At 49.9% G+C, this 11,050-nt stretch overlaps 6 protein-coding genes across 7 annotated transcripts; 4 read left to right on the forward strand and 2 right to left on the reverse strand.

The window, feature by feature from the left end:
• Positions 1-89: 89 nt before the first annotated feature.
• On the reverse strand, positions 90-3,501 carry LOC117902015 (SWI/SNF-related matrix-associated actin-dependent regulator of chromatin subfamily A containing DEAD/H box 1 homolog). The gene is made up of 8 exons (XM_034813062.1): positions 3,270-3,501; positions 3,050-3,210; positions 2,257-2,819; positions 1,863-2,195; positions 1,534-1,801; positions 1,323-1,469; positions 962-1,264; positions 90-893 (listed from the first exon to the last, which is right to left on the reverse strand). Exons 1-8 carry the CDS (start codon positions 3,364-3,366, stop codon positions 261-263), a joined length of 2,505 nt encoding a protein of 834 aa, XP_034668953.1. The 5' UTR covers positions 3,367-3,501; the 3' UTR covers positions 90-260.
• A 71-nt stretch (positions 3,502-3,572) lies between these two features.
• On the forward strand, positions 3,573-5,440 carry LOC117902018 (probable splicing factor, arginine/serine-rich 7). The gene has a single exon (XM_034813068.1). It carries the CDS (start codon positions 3,704-3,706, stop codon positions 5,249-5,251), a length of 1,548 nt encoding a protein of 515 aa, XP_034668959.1. The 5' UTR covers positions 3,573-3,703; the 3' UTR covers positions 5,252-5,440.
• Positions 5,441-5,587: 147 nt separating this feature from the next.
• LOC117902020 (3-ketoacyl-CoA thiolase, mitochondrial) lies at positions 5,588-7,425 on the forward strand. The gene is made up of 5 exons (XM_034813077.1): positions 5,588-5,722; positions 5,982-6,148; positions 6,216-6,989; positions 7,057-7,211; positions 7,275-7,425. Exons 1-5 carry the CDS (start codon positions 5,704-5,706, stop codon positions 7,354-7,356), a joined length of 1,197 nt encoding a protein of 398 aa, XP_034668968.1. The 5' UTR covers positions 5,588-5,703; the 3' UTR covers positions 7,357-7,425.
• A 24-nt stretch (positions 7,426-7,449) lies between these two features.
• Positions 7,450-8,391, reverse strand: LOC117902024 (translocon-associated protein subunit gamma). The gene is made up of 2 exons (XM_034813083.1): positions 8,154-8,391; positions 7,450-8,088 (listed from the first exon to the last, which is right to left on the reverse strand). The coding sequence occupies exons 1-2, from the start codon at positions 8,299-8,301 to the stop codon at positions 7,664-7,666; spliced, it is 573 nt and encodes a 190-aa protein (XP_034668974.1). The 5' UTR covers positions 8,302-8,391; the 3' UTR covers positions 7,450-7,663.
• Positions 8,392-8,478: 87 nt separating this feature from the next.
• Positions 8,479-9,751, forward strand: LOC117902023 (enoyl-CoA delta isomerase 1, mitochondrial-like). Its single transcript, XM_034813082.1, has 4 exons — positions 8,479-8,588; positions 8,742-8,983; positions 9,045-9,191; positions 9,250-9,751. The coding sequence occupies exons 2-4, from the start codon at positions 8,756-8,758 to the stop codon at positions 9,715-9,717; spliced, it is 843 nt and encodes a 280-aa protein (XP_034668973.1). The 5' UTR covers positions 8,479-8,588; positions 8,742-8,755; the 3' UTR covers positions 9,718-9,751.
• Positions 9,752-9,835: 84 nt separating this feature from the next.
• LOC117902022 (enoyl-CoA delta isomerase 1, mitochondrial-like) lies at positions 9,836-11,035 on the forward strand. Of its 2 annotated transcripts, XM_034813079.1 has the most exons (4): positions 9,836-9,924; positions 9,996-10,291; positions 10,349-10,495; positions 10,545-11,018. In XM_034813079.1, the coding sequence occupies exons 2-4, from the start codon at positions 10,064-10,066 to the stop codon at positions 11,016-11,018; spliced, it is 849 nt and encodes a 282-aa protein (XP_034668970.1). In that variant the 5' UTR covers positions 9,836-9,924; positions 9,996-10,063. The 2 variants fall into 2 exon arrangements, with proteins under 2 accessions (XP_034668970.1, XP_034668972.1); XM_034813081.1 differs by lacking the exon at positions 9,836-9,924 and having other exon boundaries at positions 10,064-10,291; positions 10,545-11,035.
• Positions 11,036-11,050: the final 15 nt, after the last annotated feature.

The raw sequence follows: 11,050 nt of genomic DNA on the forward strand, positions 1-11,050 counted from the left end.
AATGAAAATCAGTGCTAAATGAATGCAATCCGAAGAGGTCTTCGAATCGATGGAAAACATTCGTACGCCTTAGCTTACATATCGTATCATGGAATTATTTTTTAATGGTTAGACAGTTGCATGTTTTTCTGGGGGAGTTACTTATTTACTTGTATAATTATCCAAGCAGATGAAATTACAATTCAATGCCAATTATTGGTTGCTTAAAACTATGAAAAATTATGTTTTATGGATTGTAGATTGGGCGAGGGGATGGATAACTACTTCGTGGGCGTGGCAAGGGAGTTGTTAAGCGAGTTGGATAGCTGCTCTTCCTGGTCCTTGTCGAGGCCCAGGGCCATGGTTAGGAGCTTGACCACGCATCGCTGCTCGTGAACCTCGCCCTCGCCCTTTTCGGTGGAGGTGATCTCCCTCTCCAGCTTTAGCTTCTCTTCGGCTGCTAGTAGAATGCCCTCCTCGATGGTGCTCTCCGCCACCAGGCGGTAGATAGTAACTGGCCGCTGCTGACCCATGCGATGACACCGATCCTCGGCCTGCTTGTCGTTGTACGGATTGAAGTCAATGTCGTGAATGATGCAGGTGTCGGCAGCCGTCAGGTTGATGCCCACGCCGCCCGCCTTTGTGGACAGCAGAAACACAAAGATGTTGTCATCCACATTAAAGTCTGTGATGAGATCCTGTCGCTCCTTCACAGCGGTGGCTCCATCCAGGCGGCAGAATCCATGCTTTCGTATCCGCATATACTCCTCCACAACGTCCAGCATCATTGTGAACTGACTGAAGAGCAGCACCCTGTGGCCCTCCTCCTTCAGCTTCGGCAGCAGCGAGTCCAGGTACTCGAATTTTCCCGAATCGCATATCAATTCATCCGGAATTCTCACATCGTTCATTTCCTTTATCAAAGAAGAGGGAATAATTAATTTTTAATGTTTCAATTTTCTTTTTTTGGGAGCACACTCACATGCTTGTTGCATAGCTGATAGACCTGAAAGTCCGAGAGGATGGCCAGCTCCTCGAATATGTACTGCTCGTTGGTCTTCTTGTAGGTTGTGGCGCGTGCCAGTCGCTTGGCAAAGCCGCGCAAATCCTCATCGGTGAAGTAGTGTCGCATTAGCAGCGGATGATTGGCACAGCGACGCATTTCCATCATAATGGCGACGCCAGCACGGTCGCCGCTGCTGCATACGACGCCTTTGTTATTGGAATAATAGTCGACTAGCTCGTGGTAGTACTCCCTCTGTTGGCTGCTCATGGGTACTTTTTCCTATAAACAGATTGAAACGATCATTTTGGTACGTAAGATTTCTGACCCTTCCGCTTACCACAATGCTTTGCTTCTTGGGCAGGTTGTTGAGGACATCTTTCTTGAGGCGCCTGAGCACAAAGGGCTTCATGATGCGCTTGGCTCGCTGTATTTGTGTTTCTTGGAACTGGGACACCTCCTCCTGGTCGCCATCGGTCTTGCCCTTCTGCAAAAAGTAAAGCAAAAACTTCTTTAGCTGCACATAAAAGTCGGTTTCAGCCCGGACTTGCCTTGACAAACAACGATTTGATGTCCTCGATACTCTTGGCAAAGAATTTGGGCATTACGAAGCACAACAGGGAGATCAGCTCCAGCAGATTGTTTTGCAGCGGTGTGCCCGTGAGCAGGATGCGCATTCTGGCATTGATGGTGATGAGATTGGCATACCGCTGTGTGGTCATGTTCTTCAGCATGTGCGCTTCATCGAAGATGACATAGTCCAGCTTGCACACACGGAACATTTTCCGCTCCTCGGGCGTGGATCCAACGATATGATAGCTGTTACAAATGGCCCCAAATTATTGGTATGAAAGACTCAAGCGACTCGAATGCTACTCACGTTGTCAGCAGGACATCGAAGCCAGTGAAACCATCTTTGGCATACCGTCCACGCATCCGTCTTCGCTCGTCCTGCGAGCCATGATACTTCTCCACCACCAGGCTGGGACACCAACGCGCGATCTCAGCCTCCCAGTTGTCCAGCGTGGACGAGGGCACCACAATCAAGTGGGCCGCCTTGCTGAGGCCATTCTCCTTGAGATACGCCAGAAAGGCAATCACCTGTATGGTCTTGCCCAAACCCATTTCGTCAGCCAAAATGCCGTTCATCTCCTGTTTGTGCATCACGGTGAGCCAATTGAGGCCTATTATCTGATAGTCGGCCAATTGCATTCTGCAATTCATTTGATATTAGATTGGAGTATTTTTTAACGATTATCCTCGACTTGGCTTACCCGCTGCTCAGCATCTTTGGCTGGTCTACGATGCCGCCACCATTAGAGATGGCCTTCTCCAAGCGCGTCACCATATTGTTGCATTTGTTTAAGATTGTGGCCACCGTGTTCTGTTTGTTGATCAGATCCTGTGCATAGTTGAGCAGATCGCCCGACATTCGGATGCTCTCCAGCTTCTTTCTCAGCCCAGCCCAGTCGCTGAATGGCCGCTGCTCAATGATCAAATTTGCCTTTTTCTCGGAGAGCGTCTTCACCGACTGCAGCTCTATGATGGTAGCCTCGTTCATGAACTGGAACACCTTCTTGCGCTGACCAGTCATCTTGGTGGCCATCTCGGAGTCGCTGTCATCACTGTCGTAGACCTGATCCTTGGACTGCTTGACATCTTCATCGTCCGAGCATTCACCGTCCGAGCATGTGGGTGCCCTGCTGGAATGTGAGCTGGGCTGCAGCTTGGGCCTGCCCAAGGGACCATTTTGACCTTTCGGCTTGCAATTCTCTCTCAGATAGCGTATGGAGGCTGCCACATCCCAGTTTGAGCGCGAAAGAGAATCTTGAACAGCCTGAAATAACGGGGAATGCAATTTTTATACCAGACTCAAAATCGATTTCCGCAGTAATGGTTATCGATATCAGTAATCCCCCTTTTGTGACGCCTCTGTGCGTGCCAGCTGTTTTGGTACGCCGGCCCTGAACATCACATCGCCATGTTCCGCGCACACATATGTATGGGACGCGTGCTTCCCGCTTCCCCGCGACAGAGTTTTTACCTGCCCTGAATGATTGAACGTACCATTGTATCATACTGCGGCGATATTTTCGCAGCTGCCATGTAGCGTTCCTCCTTTTCTTTCACCGTCAGCTCCAGCTTGGTCTTCTTTGTCACTTGGCTGTCGGCCCCGTCGCTGTCACTGTCTGCCATTACCTGGATGCGTTTCTTGCCAGGAACTCTCTCTGGAAAGGGTTGTCACAATTAGAAACACCTTCGCATGAAATGTCAATACCTCAGTTACCCGTTTTTGCCTGGCCTGCGGAGACGGCTGAATTTTTATTGATGCGAAACTGTCGCAAATCACTCAGGCTCGATTTGGTAGATGAGCTGTCTGACATCTTTGGGCAAGGCTGGAGCGAACTGACAGCTTGTTTACTTTTTAGTCACAATTATGCGTTTCTAAATACGCGATTAACATATATGCGAAAATAATTTTCCTACACCTTTGGCTTTTCTTTGCGTTTACACGGAAAACGATAGTCACGCCGATAGTACAGGCCGATACGCCTTCATCGATACACATAGTGTGCCGTGCAACCCTGTAGTGGCAATCGAAAGTGTGTGACGCGCTTGCAACCCTTGCATTTTTTTCGCTTGCTTGTAGGTTAATTGAAAGTATTTTTCTTGCAAATAAAACGTTTATTGAGCTGAGAGTGCTCCAGCAAACTGGCGACAATGGCGGGCGGCAACACTCCGCGTGTTATACAGGTGACCAACATTGCGCCGCAGGCCACCAAGGACCAGATGCAAACGCTGTTCGGCAACATCGGCAAAATTGAGGAGATCCGGCTCTATCCCACCATCCGGGATGTCTCGTGCCCTGTGCAGTCGCGCATCTGCTATGTGAAGTACACGGAGACGACCAGTGTGCCTGTTGCCCAGCATCTCACCAACACGGTGTTCATTGATCGCGCCCTGATTGTAATACCCGTGCTGGCCATTCCCGAGGAGTACCGCGCCCTGGAGATGCTCAAGAACGGCACCATAGTGCCGGGTCTGCAGAAGCCCGACTCGAAACTACCGCCTGAAGTGATCAACCGCATCGAGGGCCAGCTGCCGCAACAGGTTATCAAGACCTATGACCCCAAGCTGGTGGAGTTCAATCTGCCAGAGTATCCGGCCCTGCCCTCGTTTTACGATGCTCGCAAGATCGAGGAGATCCGCCGAACCATTATTGTTTGCGACGTGAAGAACGAGTGGCGCTTGGACGACCTAATGGAGTGCTTCCAGCGTGCCGGAGAGGTTAAATATGCGCGCTGGGCAGAGAAGGAAAACAAGACCTTCTGCATGATCGAATTCTGTGAGCAGACGAGCATCATTCACGCCCTACGCATGCAGGGGCAGGAGTTCAAGGGCGGCTACCTGAGTGTCTATCATGCGACTTACTGCATCACCAAGCCCGAGGCCAAGTCCAACGAGGCGGCACAGGCGGAGATCGAGGAGGCCATGACCATTGTGAAGGAGGCGCAGAGTATGATATCGGCCGCTATTGATCCAGTGATTGGCATGCTGGCCAAGGACAAGCGTCGCCGTTCACGCTCCCGATCTCGCTCTCGTGATCGCCGCACCAGCCGCTCTCGCTCTCATCGCTCCACGTCCCGTAGACGCTCACGTCGCTCGGGCTCGAGGGAGCGACGCAGTGGTTCGCGCTCCAGGCGCTCTCGCTCCAGGGGAAAGCATTCGTCCCGTTCCCGTAGCAAGCGCTCCAGATCCCGTCACCGTCGCAGCACCTCCCGTTCGCGTAGATCACGCTCCCGTGGGGGCAAACCATCACGGACGCGCGGCAAGCGCTCTAGGTCCCGTCATCGTCGCAGCACCTCACGTTCCCGGCGCTCCCGCTCGCACGGCGCCGGCGGCAGCACCAGCAGCAAACGCTCTCGTTCCCGTGAGCGCAGCAAGAAGTCGCACCGAGAGAAGCGCTCCTCCCGTTCGCCCAGGTCTCGCAGCAAACGCAGCTCGCCCTCGCCACCACCGGTGATCGCCCTAAGCAGCAAGAGCCGTACAAGCCGCAGCAAAGATGTGTCCACGGTTGTCGTCAAGACAGCCTCTTCGGTCGTCCGGCGCCGCGAACGCTCTCGCACACCCGAGGTGCCAGTGCGCAAACTGAAGGTCATCTCCGAGGATATAGAGGTGAAGAGTTCGCGCTCCAGCGCCGATTCCAAGTCGCGCAAATCGGTGAGCGTTGAAAAGTCGGACAACATGGATATATCCAACTCCCCCTAGAGCATAGATATATATGGACCGCACAACAATGCATAATAAATTACACATTTAAGTAATCCCCCAAAATAATATGATGTCAAGGATGGGATAACCTCCCTTCCACTTTCTTTCTGATTTCCCATCAAGTATAAAGTAAAATTTAGAACTGCGGCATTACGTATTTGTATCCCTCACTCGAGAGCAGTCATTGAAAATACATAGCTAAGCTTCTAAGAACAAATATTTGTTTCATTTAAAGTTAATTTCTTGCAGTGCATGGCACAGCTGAGGAGGAATGACTTGTTTGTCGGCTGCAGCAAAGCTCTCGCGCCAAGAAGCTCTGCAAGCTTTTTCCCCCTACTAAAATGCCCGCTACAAAGAGTCGGAATCAGACAGAAGTCGAAAGTTGTCCACTCGAGCGGTTGTTTTCAGTCTACATTTGATAAAGAATTAAAAAGTGAAATTATCACAAAATGTCTGCAGCAACAAAAGGTAATATATTGAGAAAAACCCTATCGAATGGATAGTGGATAGTTCCTGGGCAATGGATGTGACGTGCGAGAGAGGCTGTTCCGAGTCTTTGGCGAGAATGAACTTTGGACTTGTTTTTGCCTTATCTGATGCTATCCCCCGCACAGTGCCGGGTTGCACTTTGGACCTGTTGAATGAAAAAACAACATTCTGACTTAGTTCCCACAATTTGAATAATTATTCTTGCTTACACGAATAACATAATATATGATATGAACAGGAATTTATATTGTGGCTGCCAAGCGCACGGCTTTTGGCACCTTCGGTGGCGCCCTGAAGGGCATTAACCAGACACAACTGCAGACAGTGGCTGCCAAAGCTGCTCTGGAGGCGGCTGGTCTGAAGGGAGAGCAGGTGGACACCGTCATTGTCGGCAATGTGATTGCGGTGAGTGGGAACGAACCTCCCTCGGTTCCCTTTAGAATCAAATTGATCGGGAAATTCTATGTTGCAGTCTTCCTCCACGGACGGCATTTATGTGCCCCGTCATGTAGGTCTTAACTGCGGTGTGCCCATTGAAAAGCCTGCCCTGGGCATCAACCGCCTGTGCGGTTCTGGCTTCCAGTCGATCGTAAACGGAGCACAGGACATTCTGGTGGGCGGTGCCAAGGTGGCGCTCACCGGAGGCGTGGAGAACATGTCCCAGAGTCCGTTCATTGCCCGCAACATTCGTTTCGGCACCACCCTGGGGGCCAACTACAATCTGGAGGATGCCCTATGGGCAGGACTCACCGATTCACGCTGCAAACTGCCAATGGCCCTCACAGCCGAGAACCTGGCCGATCAGTACAAGATCAGCAGGGAGCGTGTGGATGAGTTCGCATTGCTGTCGCAGAAGAACTGGGAAAAGGGTCAGAAGGAGGGCGCCTTCGATGCGGAGATCACTCCCATCAAGCTAAAGGTCAAGGGAAAGGAGGTCGACTTTGTCATCGATGAGCATCCACGTCCCAAGACCACCATTGAAGGCTTGAACAAGCTGCCCTCGCTCTTCAAGAAGAACGGAGTTGTTACCGCCGGCACAGCGTCTGGTATCTGTGACGGAGCGGCCGCCGTGATTGTGGCTTCCGAGGAGGCTCTCAAAGAGTACAACCTCAAGCCCCTGGCCCGCTTGGTCGCCTTCTCCTTCGTAGGCGTCAACCCTGAGATTATGGGCATTGGCCCAGTGCCTGCCATCCAGAACGTACTCAAGGTTGCCGGCAAGAAGCTGGAGGACATTGATCTCATTGAGGTGAGATTAGATTCCACTTAAATGGATGAAGACCCTATTGACCTTTTCCTCGTTTTCCCCCTGGCAGATTAACGAAGCCTTTGCTGCCCAAACTCTTGCCTGCGCCGATGCTCTGAAGCTGGATCCCTCCAAGCTGAATGTGAATGGCGGTGCCATTGCCTTGGGACATCCTCTGGGTGCCAGTGGCTCTCGCATCACCGGCCACCTGGTCCATGAGTTGCAGTAAGTTTTCATTCGATGCACCTGTCTCAAGTAGACATTTAATCTAACTTTCCCCTCTCGCAGGCGTAAGGGACTCAAGTACGGCATTGGCTCGGCCTGCATTGGCGGTGGCCAGGGCATTGCCTTGCTGCTTGAAGCTGTTTAGAACTGGACAAAGCTCCTTTCCGCATTTACAATTAAATTAGTACTGAAAATTCCCCTCAAAGAAAAACTAGTAATAAAGAATGAAATTATTTTATCTTTACAATTTATTAAATCTTTTGCGAATGGAAGTTGATCAGCTTTCTACAAGAAAGACAACAATTGCATCTTCGTGCTATAAAAATTTCAATGTTCATTGCTGGAAATGATTAACGGACGACTGATGGGTGGATATGTCTCAGCCGCTGTTTAGGGTATTGATTCCCAATCTCTTAGAGGGTCTAACATTAAGTGTAGATGACGAAATTTGTTCAGTTCGTTTGGGCACTGGTGGAGAAGAGCGCCAGGGCTCCGCTGGCGAGGCCAACGGAGAAAATGTAGTTCACAAATGGCGTCGAGTTCTTCAGCAGAAAGAAGCTGATGAAGATGATCACAGCCAGGTAGATGGAATTGTTGTAGAAAATTGAAAAGGTGGTAGCCTCGTAGTCGGCGACCTCGTTCTTCTTCCAGAGAATGCGCTCGTCCTTTTCCTTTCGCGTGACCTTCTTGTCGTCGCCCAGCTGGCGGTTCACCTCCCGGGTAACAGCATCCTCGCGACGTCCAGCGATCTTGTGCTTCAGCTGGAACTTGATGTTCTTGTAGGCAGTGGCCATCAGATAGGTGCTAGCGGCGGTCACCAACACGAACAGAATGGAGCTGGGCCACAGATCCATGTTGTGTATGCGCCAGAAGAGCCCTGCAAAGCAAAACTTTCATTCATAAAGGGCGGCCTAAAAATCAACAACGTGTCACTTTACTCACAGATGGGCACCGCGGACACTATAAAGGCATTGCCGTAGAAGAGGGCCGAGGACTTTGTGCTCACATTGCGGCTGAAATCCTGCAGCAGAAGCTCCTCCTCCTTGGTGAAGCCGGAAGACTGCACTTTTTGTTGCTTGCCAGAGCCCATTTTTCAGTAATTTAAGTCAAACAAAAGCAAGAGCTCAGTGAAAGTTGCTACAGCGCACGCAAAAGTCTATAACGAAGTGTACACGAATGCAAGAGTCGAGGGTAGTCGGCTTCTTGCCGATGTGACGTGTAAACGTCAAGAGCAGAGTTGCACTGGGACTGGGTCTAACTGACAGCCCTGGTAGTCGATAGTTGTGGATATCAGCAATACCATTTACCGATAGGAGAGCAACAGGTTCTGCAGCTGAGCGGAATTTGATTTTACATTAACTTAGTTTGAATTTAAAGGTGCGCTAACGAATACAGGGCATCTGGTTAATGTTGCGGCTGTTTTGGAAACAGTCTTATTAGTTACTTGAAAGCTTAGACGCTAAACTATCACTGAAAACCGAACCTGTCCAAAGGTCATTTCAAGTTGTTTACATGTTTTGTGCCTTTTAGGTCTCTGGTCCGTAATGCTCCGAACAAAAGTCTTCAATCTGTTGGCCCGCAATGGGCCCAGCCGGCTCATGTCCACCGCCACCAAGCTGACCACAGTGGAGGTGAATGACAAAACAGGAATCGCCACCCTCACCATGTGCAGGCCTCCAGTGAATGGACTCAATTTGGAACTGCTTAAGGATCTGAGTACCTCCATTGGCGAAATTGAAAGCAACAAAAGCCGCGGTCTCATACTGACATCCGTAAGATAGTGCATTGAATTCTCGGCGAACATATCTAATCAATTGCATAACTTACTCTCAGTCCAATGCGACAATATTTTCAGCCGGTCTGGATATCCTGGAAATGTACAAACCCGAAAAGGAGAGGATTCGTGCCTTTTGGACGCAACTGCAGGAGGTTTGGCTTGCCCTCTATGGTAGCAGTGTGCCCACTGCAGCTGCCATTAATGTAAGTTGCAAGATACGAAAGCGAAACCCACACCTGCTCTAACGATTTGATTTCGCAGGGTCACTCCCCCGCCGGTGGCTGCCTTTTGGCCACATCGTGCGAGTACAGAGTCATGCTGCCAAAGTTCACCATTGGCTTGAATGAGACGCAACTGGGCATTGTGGCGCCCAAGTGGTTCATGGCGTCGTTCCTAAGCGTCCTCCCACAACGTCAGGCAGAGCGGGCTCTCAACCAGGGCCGTATGTTCACGACGGAGGAGGCCTTACAAATCGGCCTCATCGACGAGACTGCCAGCAGCAAAGAAGAGGCGGTGGAAAAGTGTGCTGCCTTCATAGGTACATTCGCCAAAGTGAATCCTTTGGCTCGGTCACTGACCAAACAGCAGTTCCGCGCAGCCGATTTGCAGCAATTGGAAAACGAGCGTCAGGATGATCTGGAGAAGTTTTTGTTCTTTGTTAACCAGCCAGCCGTGCAGAAGGGTCTGGGCATTTATCTCGAAGGTCTGAAGAAGAAGTCCAAGAAATAATCATTTATTGAGATTATAATTGCCCATTTTTAAATAAAGCCAATTTACTTTTTATATCAGTTTGTTTTAAAGTGCAAGCAAAATTTCTTATATTCGATAACTGATAGTCGATAACGATAAAGTCGTTGATCGATAGTGGCAGAGCAGGTTCTGTTTTAGCTGAATCGATTTTGTGTTATCCAGCTAGGAGGATCCATATTTATATAGGTGAATACTAAATTTATAGATTTTATATGTTCTTTACTGCTTTTATAATCTTACCGTTTTTTTCTTTGCAGCTCCAGGACAACAATCTCAATTAAACCGGCACCGGAACAAAGGTCACCTTTTGTATACTTTGGTGATAATGATCTCTTCGAGACTCGTAAGCCTTGGGGCTCGCACAGGCCCCAGACGTTTTATGTCCACCGCAAGTAAGCTGACCACAGTGGAGGTGAATGACAAAACCGGCATTGCCACGCTTACAATGTGCCGTCCTCCCGTAAATGGACAAAATTTGGAACTGCTATTGGATATTAAATCCTCCATCAAAGAAATTGAGAACAACAGCAGCCGGGGTCTCATAATCACATCCGTAAGGCAATCATTAAGTTTGATATGTATCAGCATAGTTATGGCATTCACTTCCTAGGCTAGTCCGAAGGTATTCTGTGCTGGCTTAGACATCCTTGAAATGTATAAGCCGGAACAGCAAAGGCTTCGGGCCGTTTGGACTGAACTGCAAAATGTTTGGTGTGCGCTCTATGGCATTAGTATGCCCACAGCGGCTGCCATCAATGTAAGTCTGTAGATATGTACCACACATTTTGTACATGCCAATATCTTAGGGCCACGCCCCAGCCGGTGGATGTCTTCTGGCCACAGCCTGCGAATATCGTGTTATGGTGCCAGATTGCAGAATTGGACTGAACGAAACCCAGCTGGGGATTATTGCGCCCAAATGGCTTGTTTCGGGCTTCTTGAACGTCCTGCCAAAGCGAGTGGCGGAACGGGCTCTCACTCAGAGTCGCCTCTTCACCACGGACGAGGCCCTACAGGAGGGCCTCATCGACGAGATCGCCACCAGCAAAGAGGAGGCTGTGGAAAAGTGTGCCGCCTTCATAGGCACATTCGCCAGAGTGAATCCCGTGGCCCGTGCCCTGACTAAGCAACAGTTCCGTGCGGATAACTTGCGCCAGTTCCATAAGGAGCGCGAACAGGATGTCGAGAACTTCCTATCCCTAGTCAACCGGCCAGAGGTGCAGAAGGGGATAGGCCTTTATCTCCAAGGTCTGAAGAAGAAGAAGGCCAATAAGAAATAATCAGTTTTTTACATATTTTAAAACTAAAATCA

The sequence above is a fragment of the Drosophila subobscura genome, chromosome U (assembly GCF_008121235.1).
Source record: "Drosophila subobscura isolate 14011-0131.10 chromosome U, UCBerk_Dsub_1.0, whole genome shotgun sequence".
NCBI lineage: Eukaryota > Metazoa > Arthropoda > Insecta > Diptera > Drosophilidae > Drosophila > Drosophila subobscura.